The sequence below is a fragment of the Aspergillus flavus genome, chromosome 7 (assembly GCF_009017415.1).
Source record: "Aspergillus flavus chromosome 7, complete sequence".
Lineage (NCBI taxonomy): Eukaryota > Fungi > Ascomycota > Eurotiomycetes > Eurotiales > Aspergillaceae > Aspergillus > Aspergillus flavus.
Genome location: NC_092404.1, coordinates 1,791,878 through 1,808,065, shown reverse-complemented (window position 1 = coordinate 1,808,065; position 16,188 = coordinate 1,791,878). Strand labels below are relative to the sequence as shown.

Genomic DNA, 16,188 nt, shown 5'->3' with positions numbered 1-16,188 from the left:
AATTGCTTTCGCGTTTTGCGGTATGCCGGTGAGAGAGGTTCTAATTGGTATATAGCCCTGCATGGAAACATAGGCCCAACATTGTCTGACAAGCAATTATGTATAAGTCATTTGGAACCAGGACAGGCACATCCGATGCCAAAGGAAGAAGCGAGTGCACAATTTGAGACAGCGAGAAACAGTGATGACCTCGACTTGTCAGAGTCAGATCTCAGCTGTAGATTCAAGATTCCCAGCTGCTCCCACTCTCGAGACCCTAGCTCTCCTCGTATCAGAACTAAGAGAGACTTCAGGCGGGTCGATTAATACCCTACCCAGGTGGTGTTGGATAGCTTTGTTATGACTAAAAGGATAAAACATCCTTTACATTTCTATCACATATCTGGACAGCAATATGGATTTTTCTCGTGGAATTCTAGTGCTTTTATGCTTTACACTGGTGGGTTCCCTCTAGTTGTCTTGCTCTTTTTCTGACTTCCACTTCAGGCTTCTTGCAGTAATTGAAGGTAATGAACTTATTGGCTCACTTGAGACCATGCTACTTGCCATCTTTTCAATGTGTACTCGATACTTATTGTCGCCCATGTTATACAATTATAGTTACCAGTCACAAGTGTTTGTACAAAAATGCATTATCATAATCGTGTATGTACAAGCGTCATCGAAGGGTATAACATGCCATGCAGTCCAATGCGACCAGCCAACGCCAACACCAGGTCATCAAATCATAGATCGCTCTTCAACCCATATCTGCTGTGGTCAGTCTCGGTACGCGAACGCAGAAGGACAAAGACATACCTCCATCTTCCCCATTTCACTCCCTTCCCTTATTGCAGTTTCACGGGCAGAACTGAACAGAAGATCCAGATCTTCTTGATCCACCATCGTGATCATATCCCCTTCGTCCTGCATACGGATCTTCAATAGCCCGCGGAACCCAAACTTATCCCGGATCTTCATTTCGAACTCGCTAAAGCCGATCGTCGGTCCGATAATGATGTACCGTGTGTCCTCCACGGCATGTACCTTGACCCGAAACCTGCGTACCTCTGGCCGGCGCGAGTTGGCTCTTCTTGACCCTCGGTTCGGTGACCGTGTTCGGCGTCGTGATTCGACAATTTCGAAGTCACCGTCTGCCCCGCCTTCCTCTGCTTCGCTGGCATACTCTTCTTCTTCATCAATGTACCGCTCCCGCTGACGGGGCATGGCTCTCCGACCTCCATTGACGACCACGGTCGGGCGAGAGTACCCGCTGTACACTTCTTCTCCATACATCTTCTTCGATGGGGCTGGGAAGCCTGCGTCACTCGCTCCCCGTCGATGCCCCATTTCTCGGTAGACTGTGAATTCGCCTTGAGATGAGCGGTGGTGTAGCTGGGGTGGCCCCCGCGGCTCCGATGCTGTGCGCGTCGTCCCGATTCGTGGCTTCTCCGGTGTTGTATCAACTCTGCATCCGGGAGGGTGGGCACCCGGTCGGTCCAAGTCGAGGCGAGGCGGACGGGCCGCACGGATGGAGCCCGGTCGACCGTTCATCCCAGAACTACTAGGAGGGCTGCCGACGCTACTTTTGTCGGCATCTGGCGGTGGTGTTGGGGGAAATAGGTTGCGGTTCAGAGGTGGCTCTGAGTGCTGACGACTTCTCGTGATGTTTCGTTGTACTAGTTTGCTGGCTGCGTAGAGACTTTCGGGGGGAGCTCGATTGTCTAGTCCAGACTGAGCTCTGACAATGTCACCTGGCTGGAGCGGGGCACCACTACGATCCGATGCAGCGATCAACCGTGCCTTGCCGAGGTAGTCCTTGGTTTTGAGGTTCTTGACCTTGGCCTCATTTGGTCGATAAAGAACCCCTACGGGGATGGAAAACACCGTGTAACCCTATGGAGTCAATACAGATAGAGAACCAATCTTGGATCTAGACATACCTCTGCCCGTTCTCGGATGGCATCGTTAATGACACTATGGTCTGGCGTGACCTGCTCCTTCGCCGCATACTCCAAGTCCTGAATCCCGGGCCCCAGTTGCTGCAGGTATATGTAGCACAGACCACGGTTAAACAGAACTTCACATGAGTATAAACGGAACTTCAGGCCCAGTTGCTCGTAGTCAATGGATGTGTTGCCTCGGAGGTATAGTAGGGTATCATTGAAGTTGGCCAATGCCTCTTCGAAGTCGCCCAGAAGAAAGTTGGAGACACCTTCTTGGAAGTACGCAATGGCGAGGTATTGGTCTAGACTGACGGCCCGCTGGTAACACTCGACCTACAGTTGTTAGTACCGTGTCGTACACGTCAGACTTCGGCACATACCGCCCTCTCATGCTCCCCTAGTGTTGCATAGATCACACCACAGTTGAAGAAAATCTTAGACGTGTCGGCAATCTGGTCAAAGACCCGGAGGGCTTCGTCGTATTCTTGACGGTCATAATGTTCGAGGGCTTGCACCCACGTCTCGATTTCCTGATCGTCTTGATGAGCATCTGCGGTCACATTCCGAACATCACGGTACATACCTGTTTGATAGACATGGCTCCAGCTATCCGAGGGCTTAAGATACCTCTTTAGATCTCCTGGGGCCTGGTCGTTCCCTCACCTGACAACCGGGTCGGTGCGATGGTAGACAAGGTCACAGACAGAGGTACAGCCCACGGGTTGCTGACTAGTAGGCCGGACAACTCTCGCGGTGCGCTCAGGTAGCAGCGGATATATACTAATGGCCAAGAAACCAACCACTGCAAGTTCACCACGCAGAGGCAGGGGTAGTGATGGGACCGGCAGGCCGAGAGACCCGGTTTGTGCCACGAAAGGATAAAAGCGTGCTAGGAGCTTTCTCAGTCGGTGAGCCAGGGAATATTGTCCCGCAATGGAGCCAGTGATAGTCCAAGCGCACCGCAATGCAGCGAGTTAGTCTGGCTTGGTGGGGGAGATAGATCGGATATATATTTAGATCACGGGTGACCAGGGTCGTTGAATGGCCACTAGTGACTATGACAAGCAGACGCAAGGATGATAGATAGATAATGCGGTGGCTAGATCAATTCGCCTACCCTTGTGAGCATCCTTCACAGCTTTGGTCGATCGGATTGTGTGCAGTTGAGAACCTTGAGTCTATAAAGCGGCCACTATAAGATGTATGAAGTCAAGAGGAGCAGATTCACCCAACTGGGAAAGGAAAAAAAAATGTAAGGACAGGGAAAATTTGTGGCAGAGGGCACATATGAAGACTAGCGTGCAGAGTATGCAGCAGCAAGGTAAAGCAATGGAGTGGTCGATACTATACTTAGATAGTTCAGGGAGTACCAATAGATCCGATTCGAAGCGCCGAAGGGCAGGAAGGAGGGGGAAAGACGAAGGACTGCCAAGGGAGTCGAGATTATAAAAATAACTGTTCCGTTCAATTTGACCAGCCAGTTGAAGTTCCTGGCGAGGGGCGTTAAGCAAGCGTTGGCCTGAATGGCTGCAGCTGCAGCGTCTGGGATCCCTAGCTAGTATCCCGGTCGCTGATTGGTCCCCTGCAGGGGAAACTTCATCACATTGCAGGGAAGATCCCTCATTTCCCCTCCCTCATTGGTGGCTGCCGCAATATTCACACTTATTTTCCATATTCATTTCTATTATTCCTTAACTATATCCTTGGAGTAGTATTGGATATATTAAAAGGTCGTTCCGACGAGCCATGGCGGAGAACAAGGAACGCTCTCATTTATTAATAACCACTCTCCCGAGGTGCAGTACGACAATCCCATGGGAGATTGCTACTACCTACCTAAGATCATAAGATCGTTACTCAATGAATTTCCTTGGCGACTGCCGTCCCGCAAACGAATGAGAAATACTCCGGGGAAACCTGATATGAGATTGGCAAGAATATACTTTGTCGCCCCGCCACGGCGCTTCCAGTCCATCCCTCACTTTTCTATCAATCAATTTCCGTCGACTAGCACAATTCCGCCTGGATTTCCTTGCCGAGAATTGACTGAACGCAAGAAATTCATCTAGAAAATCACGCGTGGCAGGATCCAATGACGCTCCGCGACCGTTGCAATTTGATGTCCTTACATCCAATAGCGGGGTTTCCATCGCGGAATTTCTTTAGCCTTTCCCTTTTTATCCACTAGTTACTATGATCAGGTGGTGAGTTGATACCCTAGGTAGGTATCTTCTCTCCTCCTTCACCGTCTATCTATAGTTCCACTTCCAGCGCACTGATCGTTGAATTCAATGGAATCACAATCCTGCCCGTTCGTCTAACAATTTAGGACCCAGCAGCATCACGTCTAGCCTCATGCAGATTCATTCACATACGAAACATCACTGACATCATCTCACTACAAGTAGGTATCACAACTTAAAAACAAAAATGTAAGGCAGCTCCCGCCTCTCCAGTCACAAAGTCAATGTGAATGGGGCCAAAAGGGGGCATCAAATAGATGCCCAAAAAAATAGGAAGAGAGAAAAAGAACAAAACTTAAACCATCCCCTGAGACACCTGTTCCTGACGCTCCTGCCACACATTCTTTCCAGAGCAAGAACACACCATCTTATCATTATCCCACACACCCGCACTCCGAGCAATCACCCCAACCAATGTATCCGGGTCTTCCTTACGGAACGGACCCTCTTTGCTCTTCGACACCACCATACTCCGTCCAATCATCTCCCAAACAGCCAATGGCCGATCCAAGAAGACATTGCCTCGTCCCTTCTCGTCCACATCCACCGTCCCAAACACTCCGCGTGGCTCTTTGGCCGCCTCCGATCCCAACACCGTAGCCTTCAATGCCTCCCAGATGCCCCCGGTAGATGCGGCTCCCTGTGAAATATCTCCGGCCTCGCGCACTGTGGCCCAGTATTTGCCCGGCGCCAGTCCGTTAATGGTCAGATCCACAAGCGTCATGTTGGACGAGACCTGCACCATACGCGCCAATCCACGGATCTTGTTCGGGACCGAATTCGCATGCGTCTCCAGAATACAAACAGCGGAACCTGATGGGTGAATATCAGCACAGCCCCAGGGACCAGGCAGATGCCTGGCGGCAAATGAAACAAGGATGAACGGAGAGACGTACTGTTGGAGGTCCCACTACCCCGTAGAATTGCATCACGACCCGTAGCTTGAATCGCGGAAACGATGGAACTAGGTGGCGCCGTGCCTTCGATAAATACGAGTTGGTCTTTCAAATTGGCATCGACCTTGTTGATGCCTGGGGAACGCCGCCGACCAATTAGTCCGGACAAACAGGCAATCCTTATGACAGGGGAAATTAAATACCATCGAGCTTGTTTAAGGTGCTGGAGATATCTTTCACGCAGCCCTCACAGGTCATTGGGACCGCGAAGGTGGTCTGATTAAACATTCAGCCCTGATTTATAATATACTTGCTACCCACGGTATAGAGCGGAACAAACGTACCTGGAAGGGTTCGATCATGATGTACGTTTGGGACGTGTAACGCTCGCAGCGCAAAGAATATAGCAAGATGGAATCAAGTATATAAAAATTGTAATAATCGTTGAGTCACAGATAGTAATAAACGACCGTGTAGAAAGAAAAAAAGCAGAAGCCCCGCGGAACAAAGCGGGGGATTTGAAATCGGCGTCGAAATGCTGATAGCGTCATCCCTCCAATTAAATTACCGTTTCCGAGAACCTCAGGCACGCAACTCCGAAACCAACCTCCACATGGAAGCTTCCCGACCCTGGAGCTTCATCACATTCTAATATCGAATTGATAACCCTAATCACCCCTCCAATTGCCGAAAAAAAATGTCCTCCAAGTCCCGCTGGGCGGATGAAGACCCAGAAGCAGAAGCGATCAATGCGCAACGCAAACGCGAAAAGGAAGAGAAACGACGCGCCAAAGCAGAGAAACAACGTCAGCTCGAGCAACAAGCTGAAGAAGCTGCCCGACAACGCGAAGCCGCAAACAATGACACAGAAGCACCTCCCAAGAAACGTCGCCGACTTTCCAATGATCCCGACACAACGGCCGACGTCCAGGTTGAATCAGCAAAACCACAAGAAGACACATCGAATATACTACAGTTCCCTACCCAGGAATGGGGTCCCAGTCGGCATGTGGACAACTTCGAGCGATTGAATCATATCGAGGAGGGCTCGTACGGATGGGTGAGCAGAGCCAAGGATATCACGACGGGCGAAATAGTCGCCCTCAAGAAGCTCAAGATGGACAACTCCCCGGATGGGTTCCCCGTAACGGGCTTACGGGAGATCCAAACCCTACTAGAGGCTCGTCATCCAAATATCGTCCTCCTCCGTGAAATAGTTATCGGAACTAAAATGGATGAGTGCGTTTCCCCCTTCCGTATCACAACCAATTCACCCTTTCACACTCCCCATCTCCCCAGGACCTGGAAAGTTCAGATACAGAAAGTTAACCTCAAAGCCCGGGGGTGCGAGGCAAACCCTCCTGCCCCCGATCACCGCATAAAACAGTGTCTTCCTCGTTATGGACTTTCTTGAACACGATCTGAAGACGCTCCTCGACGATATGCGCGAGCCATTCCTCCCATCGGAAATCAAAACTCTCCTCTCCCAGGTCCTTTCGGGTCTCGACTTCCTCCACTCTCAATGGATCATGCATCGTGATCTAAAGACCTCGAATCTTTTGATGAACAACCGGGGCGAAATCAAGATCGCCGATTTTGGTATGGCCCGGTACTACGGCGATCCGCCACCGAAGCTGACCCAGCTGGTCGTGACGCTATGGTATCGATCCCCGGAGCTGTTGCTGGGGGCGGAGAAGTACGGCACTGAGATTGATATGTGGAGTATCGGATGCATCTTTGGGGAGTTACTCACCAAGGAGCCCCTACTGCAGGGAAAGAATGAGGTTGATCAAGTGTCTAAGGTACCGTTTATACTTCATATCCTTGATACACGTGGTGTTAGGTTTCGTTGGATGCGTACTTACGGAAAATAGATCTTTGCTTTGACTGGGCCCCCAACACCGCAGACTTGGCCTGGCTTCCGTTCTCTTCCCAACGCGAAGTCTCTTCGACTCCCGCAGACCTCGGCTCCATCGGGGAACCCACCTCTTCTGCCACGTTCAAAGTTTCCCTTTTTGACAAATGCCGGTCTTCAGCTGCTTTCGTCGCTGCTAGCCTTGAATCCAAGCTCGCGGCCGACGACGCAGGAATGTCTTTCACATCCGTACTTCCGTGAAGACCCTCGGCCAAAGCCAAAGGAAATGTTTCCTACGTTCCCGTCGAAGGCAGGCATGGAGAAACGGAGGCGGCGGCAGACGCCCGAAGCGCCGAAGCGAGGCCAGGAGGCTCCACGACTGGACTTTGCTAGCGTATTTGGTGGCCAGTCAAGTGGTGACGGTGGGGAGACCGGGGCAGGTTTTACTCTACGCTTGGGATGATCACTACCTGGCTTGCACACACAACAAAGTCATGGAAATTTGGATATTCATATAACATTGAAGTTCTTCGTTGGCTTGCGGAATCTTCCGATCCCACAATATCCAAATCTCTGATCGGAAATAGTGGCTATACCAACAAGACTGGGTCGTAAAAGAGTGGTAACTTTGAGGAACACCTCAAAGCCAAACTATAAACCGCTGGGCTGGAAAATAAGTATATGGATCCATTTAACAATGCAGTGTATACATTTTCCAATGGCCGTACAGCATATGCTTTCGTACACAAGTTATCACTGAACAATGGTACGCAGTCGGAACGGTAGATGAGCGGTTGGGGCCATCAAGTATCAAGGAAAATAGCGTCGCTGATACATTGGATACGTAAAAAGATATTCATCGACGGATTCATCACTGGCATCTCGCTCTACTCGATATGGCCGAGGGGGTTGAATAGGGATCGGTCGTCCAGGACCAATTACCTCAGGGACATCTAGCGTTCCCGCCGACGGGCTGCGATCATGACCTAGTCCATTATACAAGCTTCCATCGCTGATGATGCTCCGTTCTGCCTTTGTAGGATTATCCCCTCTATCGGGGTGACCCCTGGTTTTGCCGTCAACGAAAAAGTATTCGTCCGTGAAGGATAGTAAGGATGCAAGATCACCATTTTCGATAGGTGTCCATAGATTGTTCGACACAGATGTGCGATCAGTTACCGTAACCTCTTCGCTGGGGCGGGCTGACCATGGTATTTGTTCCCCTGAAAAGTCGCTACACCCCAGCCCACCAGTGTCGCCTGATGGACGCGATGGAGTATGATGATCATCATGCTGCATTGCAGATGTCGCGTCTGCTAGATCCAAGCTTGAAGTTCGCACCGTGCAAACAGGGTCGCTTGATAGGTTGTCATTTGTTCCGGATTCAGGGATATCTTGTGCCTGGGCATCTTCTGTGATCGATTGACGATCTGACTGGGTAGGCTCTGTTGGTAGGTCTGGAGAAGACTCATGACGAATGGCTGGCCCTAGGACTTGATCTTCAACCTCGTCTTCTGTCCTACTAATACTATCATTGCTGTAGGTGCTAACTCGATCGATGAGTCCCCGGGACTCCACTACCAGAGCAGCGTTAGACACCTGGGGAGTTCTGGACGCGTAGAATCGCCCAGATGGCTGTCCATCCGACGTTGGGGGTCCAGGTAAACTGGGGGAAGGTAAGGGGGACATGGTCTGAGACGTATTCCCATTAATACTTGGGTCTCGAGGCAAGGCTGGTGAAAGTAGGTTGTTGGACAATGGTGTCAAAATGGTTGAATACGAGGGCTGAACCTCTGCACCTGTTATTTGAGAACAGCCAGGTTCGGGAAGGCTCTTGGATGAACGGCTCAGCCTGGGAAGAGAGTCCTCTGGTTCGGAATCCGACTCATTCATGAAAAAATCGTCCAATTGGATATAATCCCCAGTAGTCAATTCCCTCGAAATCTGCAATCCTAATCCACTATTGCCCTCAGTTGAATCCCTCGGGAAGATACTATGCGCCGCCTCGGTTAGAAAGAGACCGGGAGGCCAATATCCTCCAGTCAGTTCCTGGAAGGGATTGAGATCGGTAATTGTGACAGAGAATGGCCAGTTGTCCAAGCACTTATCCACATCGCAACTAAGCGAAGAAGCATCGTTGCACTCTGTTCGATGAAGATGAGTTCCAAAATCAGAATCTTCCTCTGTGCTGGCTTCAGAAATTGTTGATGGGAAGGAGGCGTCATCCTGCTGGTCCGAGGAACCCTCAGTGGCATTAGATGAAGGCCAAGCTCGAGGAATATTAACCGTGCGGTTTGTACCGAAGATAGAAGTGCGCCTCTGCACTCCAGCTCTCAGAGCTATAAGTCCTGAGCGTGCTCTTCGAAGAGACCGTTTGGACAAACTTTGTACCCAGCTTACAGGGCTCTCAAGGTTTGTGTTCCGAGAAGTATAGTAACCACCCCTATTCCATGAGGACGTTACAACGGCAGGATTATGTCGAGGATCAAGAGGATTGAAGACCGGGTAATGGACGCTTTCCTCGCACGATGGTGGAGGAACAGGAGGTCTTACAATCCTAGTAAGCCATTAGATGCGCGTTTCACGCGAAGGAATCAGCTAATGTACCTGGCTCTTCTTGCTATCGAGGGGCGGAGGGTGACCGAAAATGAGAATGCCTGGCGGCGTCTGTTTGAACTGCAGCCCTGGGTGTCGGTTGCCATATCAAGCGAGGTTGTTTTCCATGAAGTACGTATTCTCAACTGAAACAAACAGGCTCAATATACCTCAAGAGTCCCAGAGTATTGGCGCCCTATGGATTTGGAGAAGACTGGCCCTTGTGAAAGGAGAAACCTGTTCAGGCACTGAACAGGCCACCAGCTGTAGGAAGTAGGGGTCGCGGTGCTTGATCCCAATCAAGGCAGGTACGAGACAGCCACATGCATTGTTGATTGGACATTGTGTTTGGCATTACTACTAGTACTTGTAGTACTAGTAGGTACAGTCAGGTTAGACAGGCAAGGATTCATTCACTGGAAGCCACTGGCAGCAGGCGCGATCAGTCGGGTGTGCCAGGTCTTCACTCAATGTTTGTCTCTTCGGCGCATAATGACAGGAATTATGGTGGATATATTGTGGTTGTTACATTGCGAAGTTTCCAACAGGTACGACTATCAAAAGTTGATCATTTATTCCTTAGTCAGAGGCTTTGAGCTGAAGAGATAGCAGGGCATGGCGATTTGGCCTGCTATCACCTAGTGCTGAATTCAAGTGATGTTGGTTATCAAAGGGTCCCGGCTGGTGTTGTGACACCCGCCGAATTATTTAATGTGTTGTGTTGAAGTAAGCTTCCAATACAATACAATACCGACGTCCGTCGCAAAGCTTCGATACACCTTTTTCTTTCCATCAGTCAGCCTCATCCTTTTAACAACCTCTTGATCAATTTCCGACCCCGGAATATTGCTGATCTACCTTTCGACATCTTTACCTTTTGGCAGCACCTTTTCTTTGACTCCTTTCCTTTACAGTATCATCCACTTAATCGCCCGACGAGCTTTCGGCGTTCTGTCCCTTCCGTCATTATGGCCGCCGGCCAGCAAGCAGTCTCCTTCAATGAGATTATTAAAGCTGGTAAACTTCCAGTTGTCCAACGCTGTTCCTTCTGGTTTTATTGACTTGTTAATTATTGCTTCTCTTTTAAGATCGCCAAAAGAGAAAGAATGAGGAACTAGCCAACAGCATCCTGGGGAAGAACAGAAGGACGAGCGCTCCGGGCGCCGGTAACAACAAGGCGCAAAATGCGACACAAGGGAGTCTGGCAAGTCGGATCGGTGTAGCCAAGGTAAACGATAATGACGAACTATCGCGACATCCTTCGACAGAGAGAACTGATTTCAATGCGTTATTACCTAGCGTTCTGCGCCTGCCCCCTCCAAGCCTAAAAAGGCCATCCGGACGCCGTCTGCACCAGCACGAGTCACCGCTTCGAACGCGAAACCTGGAAAGAAGCGTCGCCCCGACGAAGATCGCTTGATGTCCGCTTTGAACCCCGCGAGTGGTCAAGCAACAGTTCGTGATGGCCCTGTCGGCCTTTCCATCAAGGGCGCAGGGTCGGGACCGTTTGTTGTTGTCGGAAGTAATTTCGCACCGGGGACCACCGCTGCAGATATCCAGTCGGCTTTGGAGCCCATAACCGGAAATATCTTGCGTTGTTGGGTTACCTCGCAGCATCCTACAGTTACTGCGGAGGTGACGTTCTCAGAGAAATGGGCAGCGGAGAGCGCGATTGCCAATTTCCACAACCAGAGGGTTAGTTTCCTACGCGGATCCGGTGGTTTTTCGGTGTCACTAATACACGATATAGGCAGATGGCAGAATCCTGTCGATGCGAATGAAATCAACCGGCGCCGGGTCCCAGGGTCAGGATCTATTCGAGCGCTCTACGGGCACCAAGAACTCTTTCAACGACCTTCGAGAACAAGAAAACCGTAAGCGCATGTTAAATCGTGGAGCAGATTCTGCTGTTCAAGACGGAAGCTATGGGTTCGGTGGACAGAACCAAGCAACTGGTCGCGATGATGCCTCCGGGAACCGCAATAATAGACGCAACTTCCGAGGCAACCGAAACGCGGGTATCAGCAGGAACCAAGATCAACAATCAAGCGATCAGGGTCTCTACAGTGATCAAATGATGGTCGATGCGCCACCACGGAATCCGAGAAACAACCGGGGTCGGTGGCAGCGGTAGACTACGGTCGAGCGTTTCGATCGTAGCAATTCAATATTCGGGTCTTAAATTATCGTCATATGTAAGAATATCAATTGAAATCCCGGGTTTGGACACTTCCGATCATATTACTTCATTCAAGACACCAGATGTAACGATAGATATCTAATAATCGTCTACCCTTTTTTTTTCTTTTTCTTTTTTTTTTTTTTTTTTTCTCTCTCTTCTGTTTGTTGGCAAACTGATATGATATGATAAGGCCGATCACGTGCATCGGAACTTTTGCGGAGAAGATTTGGAGAACAAACAATATACTGGAGCCATACTTTCAATACAAGCCTTAATAATTCTAAGATAACACTCTCTTTCTTGATAATCGAAAATCTACGGCCTTCAAGGCTTGGTGCCCCAAAATGAACTATGGAGCCCGGCGCGCCCTGACGCAATTGATCAGGAACCATCCCAACCGGTCACTGGTCCTCAAATCATCCCAGCGATGGTCCTCAACTTATGAAACCCGACAATGGTCCACGCCGCTGGCGCGCACACTTGCGGATGCCATTAAAGTATTCGGACCCAATTAGTCCCCTACACCTATCAGGATCCAGCTAACGTTTGCCCAAGGTAACAGGACCCATCCCCATCGCGGCGTTTATGCGCCAGGTCCTCACCTCCCCGGAAGGCGGCTACTACACGACCAGACCCGCAGGTGACGGAGAGGTATTCGGCAAGAAAGGCGACTTTGTTACCTCGCCCGAGATCTCGCAGGTGTTCGGCGAATTAGTCGGAATATGGACCATCGCGGAATGGATGGCGCAGGGACGCAAGAGTAGTGGGGTGCAGTTGATGGAGGTTGGTCCTGGAAAGGGAACGTTGATGGATGATATGTTGCGTGTGAGTCTACCTCATCTTCTCTTCTCTCCAGCAAGAAGGAGAGAAGTATTCGACACCATACTGACCACCGGTGTCATATCACAGACATTCAGGAACTTCAAAAGCTTCACCTCGAGCATTGAAGCAATCTACCTAGTGGAAGCCAGTCCCACTCTAAGGGAAGTTCAAAAGCAACGTCTATGCGGTGACGCCACAATGGAAGAAACAGAAATCGGCCACAAAAGCACCTGCAAATACTTCAACGTCCCCGTAATTTGGGTAGAAGACATCCGACTCCTCCCACACGGTTCGCAACCCCAAATCAATCCCCTATATCAACCAAAAGAACAAGTCATCCACTAACACATCCCAAAAACAACAGAAGAAGACAAAAGCCCCTTCATAATCGCCCACGAATTCTTCGACGCCCTCCCCATCCACGCCTTCGAATCCGTCCCCCCCTCCCCAGAAAACCAACCCCCACAATCCCAAGACACAATAATGACCCCAACCGGCCCAACAAAACTCCACAAACCCCTCAAACCCGCCAACACCCCCCAATGGCGCGAACTAATGGTCACCCTGAACCCGAAAGCAATCGACGAAAACCTCCCCAACGAACCCGAATTCAAACTCACCCACGCAAAAGCCTCAACCCCCTCCTCCCTCGTCATCCCCGAGATCTCCCCGCGCTACCGCGCCCTGAAGTCCCAACCTGGCTCCACCATCGAAATCAGTCCGGAAAGTCGCATCTACGCATCTGATTTCGCCCGCCGAATCGGCGGCGCCTCGCAGCCCCCGCGCACCAAAGCCAGGAATGCATCTACGCAGCCGGCGGCACCGGCGAAGCGTGTCCCCTCCGGCGCGGCACTAATCATGGATTACGGGACCATGGATACCATCCCTGTGAACTCACTCCGGGGTATCCAGCATCATCGCAAGGTTCCGCCGTTGTCGTCGCCGGGACAGGTGGATGTGAGTGCTGATGTAGATTTCACGGCGTTGGCGGAGGCGGCCCTTGAGGGCAGTGAGGGGGTGGAGGTGCATGGGCCTGTTGAGCAGGGGGATTTCCTGCGGACGATGGGCATTGCGGAGCGTATGCAGCAGTTGCTTAAGCATGAGAAGGATGAGGAGAAGAGGAAGACGTTGGAAAGTGGGTGGCAGCGCTTGGTCGAGAAGGGGGGTGGTGGTATGGGTAAGATTTATAAGTTTATGGCTATTGTGCCGGAGAATGAGGGTAAGAGGAGACCAGTTGGGTTTGGAGGTGGGATTGAGCTTTAGATTGTTTGGTAGTGAGTGTTGTTAGGGTTGGTGAGGATTGTAATATAGATTCTCTTGTATTTTATGTATATTTAACAAGGGTCATCCTGTGGAATGCCAGCAATACCGGTGAGACCCAGCTATATGATGGGTTGATTTTGGTGATATCTGCTAAGATTTCACCTGGAAATGGAATGATTTACCCTCTATTGAGTTGATGAAGTGCCTTAATATCAAAAAGTCAGTGCTAAGCATTTTGACGCTGGGAATATATTTGACGCCTGGGAATGATGAGGAGGCGCGATCACTAATGTACTGCGCTAACAAAGATACAGTAACAGTCTGCACGGAGAATTACTGCCTAAGAAGTGTATGGATAGAATTATCTAGTTCTACAAGAAATTACATATTGTATTATCATCTACAAAATGCCAAGAGGGTAGTTCCCATATATAATAGTAGATAGACAGATATGAAGATGTGAAGAATTGTTTTAGGATAGCAGATGTAGGCAATGGCTGTTCTTGAATAAGATTTACTGGGTCTATTGTATGAGTGCAAGGTTCGCATATGGTTGGAAGAGATCTCTGCCAGAAGAATCTACACTGGTCTTTGGAATGCACCTCTGTGGTTATATGGAAAGCTTAAGGAAGTTGCGTGAGCTGAAGAAAACGGAGATACCCTAAACAGAAGTGAATTGAATAAGCTAAAACATATCCAAAACAATAACATCTAATCCTCACTCCGGTTCACATAGATTCAGAAGCCTAAACCAAAACCAAAACCAAAAACAATATCATAATATAAAACAAATGAGAGTGACAGTTCAGGGTCATGATCTAGAGTCCACCAAAGAGATTACCAAGATTCCCAAAAGGCGACGATGAAGAAGACGAAGACGAAGAAGAGTCAGCAGCAGCGGATGTTGATGCGGACGAAGTATCCGAAGAACCGGATGAAGACGAAGACGAAGACGAAGCACTCAGCTTACCAAGCAAGAACTGAGTTGCTTCGCCGGTGTTACCCAGGTAAGTGAAATGGGCGGGCCCCACGATCAAGGTGCCGTCACAGACCATATCGCCTACGGCACAGTAGACCTTGACCTTGTCCTTGGGAAAGTTGGCAATCTGACCGTGTTCCTGTGCGTTGCGGGTGTAGCCGAAGAGCACGACACCCTTGATCTTCTCTTTCACGTTGTCTGGTAGACGCTTGATGGAGTCATCCATCACGGCTGTGCCTTGGCTGTTTCGTTGGAGTTAGTTACATCATTGTGTTGTTGTGGTGAGTCAGTGGGGGTGGGCAACGGACCTATAACCACCGGCAACAATTTGGGTGTCAGGGCATTTGGTGACGGCCTGCTGGAACAGGTCTTGTGCCTCTTGGATGGCAGCTGGGGACGTGTTCTCGGGCAAAGCATTTGATGCGAGGTCTGCCGTGTACTTGGGTCCAACACCCTGGCAAGCTACTTGGCCCGCTTTGGCCATCTTCAAGCCATTGCAGACTGCAGGGCCAGTTGATATACCCTAATAGAATTATGTTAATGCTTGGCGAACCCGTAATAGTAAGGGCTAGGACTCACCAAAAGTCCTGGCTCTGTGGAAGCGCGGGCAAAGATGAAGGTGATCGGCTTGCAAGAGCCATCTCGCAGCTCGTTTCCGCCGGAGACTGCTCGAGTCAGACGTGGTTAGCAAAAGACGTTCGCTCAAGTAGGAAGTTATGTTTAGATGTCCACATACGCTGGCGTTCCTGGATATCTACTGGACTTGCAGCCGCCACAGCAGCGAGAGCAAGGGTCAACAGGCGGAGATTCATGGTGGCTGGTTTAGTGTGTGAATGACTGTATTCGAGTCTGGAGTAGTACCCTGGTATACAACATCTTGGGAAGAATTGGCGGCCTTTATATAGCAAAGCACTACCGATGCTAGCCAACAGGGTATACTTCGGCATTCAGTGCCATATCAACTCGAAACCATTTGTCGCTCAATGGCCAGGGTCATCATTCTATCGAAAAAATCCTGCCTGATTTAGCGTTTTGATAGGTAGAATGCAGCGGTGTTTCAGAGTGCCCACTAGTGTCAGCCAGGGGACCACTTCTCGGGGCATGTCCCCGGCTGAGGCAGCGATCAGTGGCAGATCGTATACCGAACCCTAGGGGCTTTTGTCCCTAATGCAGTCCTACCGAGGCAAGGGTCTCGGGGTCTTATCGTGTTGCCGTTAGGGTTAGTTTAGTTCAGCCGGCTAGTGAAACCCGATCAACGGGTGCGCCCTAATATTTGGGTTCTTCTTCGGACGAACTCCCAAAAACTGCATAGTACCGTGAAGAACCATTATTGAGCATCACATCTCGAAAACCCATGCTTAGAAAACCCCAAACCTCTCGTCGATCTTCCAAGGAAAGTAATCAACAAAAGAAAGGGCAGAAGAAAAG

At 50.0% G+C, this 16,188-nt stretch overlaps 6 protein-coding genes across 6 annotated transcripts; 2 read left to right on the top strand and 4 right to left on the bottom strand.

Moving 5' to 3' along the window:
• Positions 1-513: 513 nt before the first annotated feature.
• On the bottom strand, positions 514-3,150 carry F9C07_1867214 (uncharacterized protein). Its single transcript, XM_041294760.2, has 5 exons — positions 2,509-3,150; positions 2,306-2,455; positions 1,923-2,258; positions 799-1,875; positions 514-750 (listed from the first exon to the last, which is right to left on the bottom strand). Exons 1-5 carry the CDS (start codon positions 2,521-2,523, stop codon positions 721-723), a joined length of 1,608 nt encoding a protein of 535 aa, XP_041150367.2. The 5' UTR covers positions 2,524-3,150; the 3' UTR covers positions 514-720.
• A 1,119-nt stretch (positions 3,151-4,269) lies between these two features.
• Positions 4,270-5,593, bottom strand: F9C07_1865673 (copper chaperone for superoxide dismutase). Its single transcript, XM_041294750.2, has 4 exons — positions 5,409-5,593; positions 5,268-5,340; positions 5,065-5,199; positions 4,270-4,981 (listed from the first exon to the last, which is right to left on the bottom strand). The coding sequence occupies exons 1-4, from the start codon at positions 5,424-5,426 to the stop codon at positions 4,464-4,466; spliced, it is 744 nt and encodes a 247-aa protein (XP_041150366.1). The 5' UTR covers positions 5,427-5,593; the 3' UTR covers positions 4,270-4,463.
• A 168-nt stretch (positions 5,594-5,761) lies between these two features.
• Positions 5,762-7,382, top strand: F9C07_5819 (kinase-like domain-containing protein; the record flags this gene model as incomplete). Its single annotated transcript, XM_071511399.1, has 3 exons — positions 5,762-6,303; positions 6,452-6,866; positions 6,939-7,382. 3 exons carry the CDS (start codon positions 5,762-5,764, stop codon positions 7,380-7,382), a joined length of 1,401 nt encoding a protein of 466 aa, XP_071367013.1.
• A 347-nt stretch (positions 7,383-7,729) lies between these two features.
• Positions 7,730-9,621, bottom strand: F9C07_2229671 (uncharacterized protein; the record flags this gene model as incomplete). The annotated part of the gene is made up of 2 exons (XM_041287217.1): positions 7,730-9,476; positions 9,527-9,621. The coding sequence occupies 2 exons, from the start codon at positions 9,619-9,621 to the stop codon at positions 7,730-7,732; spliced, it is 1,842 nt and encodes a 613-aa protein (XP_041150364.1).
• Positions 9,622-10,482: 861 nt separating this feature from the next.
• On the top strand, positions 10,483-13,781 carry F9C07_2062668 (S-adenosyl-L-methionine-dependent methyltransferase; the record flags this gene model as incomplete). Its single annotated transcript, XM_041294745.2, has 8 exons — positions 10,483-10,531; positions 10,603-10,742; positions 10,814-11,209; positions 11,265-11,469; positions 12,054-12,193; positions 12,252-12,521; positions 12,606-12,807; positions 12,883-13,781. The coding sequence occupies 8 exons, from the start codon at positions 10,483-10,485 to the stop codon at positions 13,779-13,781; spliced, it is 2,301 nt and encodes a 766-aa protein (XP_041150362.2).
• Positions 13,782-14,599: 818 nt separating this feature from the next.
• Positions 14,600-15,707, bottom strand: F9C07_5814 (putative cutinase; the record flags this gene model as incomplete). Its single annotated transcript, XM_041294740.2, has 4 exons — positions 14,600-15,002; positions 15,069-15,283; positions 15,340-15,425; positions 15,497-15,707. The coding sequence occupies 4 exons, from the start codon at positions 15,705-15,707 to the stop codon at positions 14,600-14,602; spliced, it is 915 nt and encodes a 304-aa protein (XP_041150361.2).
• Positions 15,708-16,188: the final 481 nt, after the last annotated feature.

Bases quoted from the DNA above. Each gene is read 5' to 3' on its own strand.
- F9C07_1867214 (XM_041294760.2), bottom strand. The intron at 1,876-1,922 runs GTATGTCTAGAT...TTGACTCCATAG, and splicing joins CCATCCGAGAACGGGCAGAG to GGTTACACGGTGTTTTCCAT. The intron at 751-798 runs GTATGTCTTTGT...TGACCACAGCAG, and splicing joins GTGAAATGGGGAAGATGGAG to ATATGGGTTGAAGAGCGATC.
- F9C07_1865673 (XM_041294750.2), bottom strand. The intron at 5,200-5,267 runs GTATTTAATTTC...GGCGTTCCCCAG, and splicing joins CACCTTAAACAAGCTCGATG to GCATCAACAAGGTCGATGCC. The intron at 4,982-5,064 runs GTACGTCTCTCC...TTCACCCATCAG, and splicing joins GGGTAGTGGGACCTCCAACA to GTTCCGCTGTTTGTATTCTG.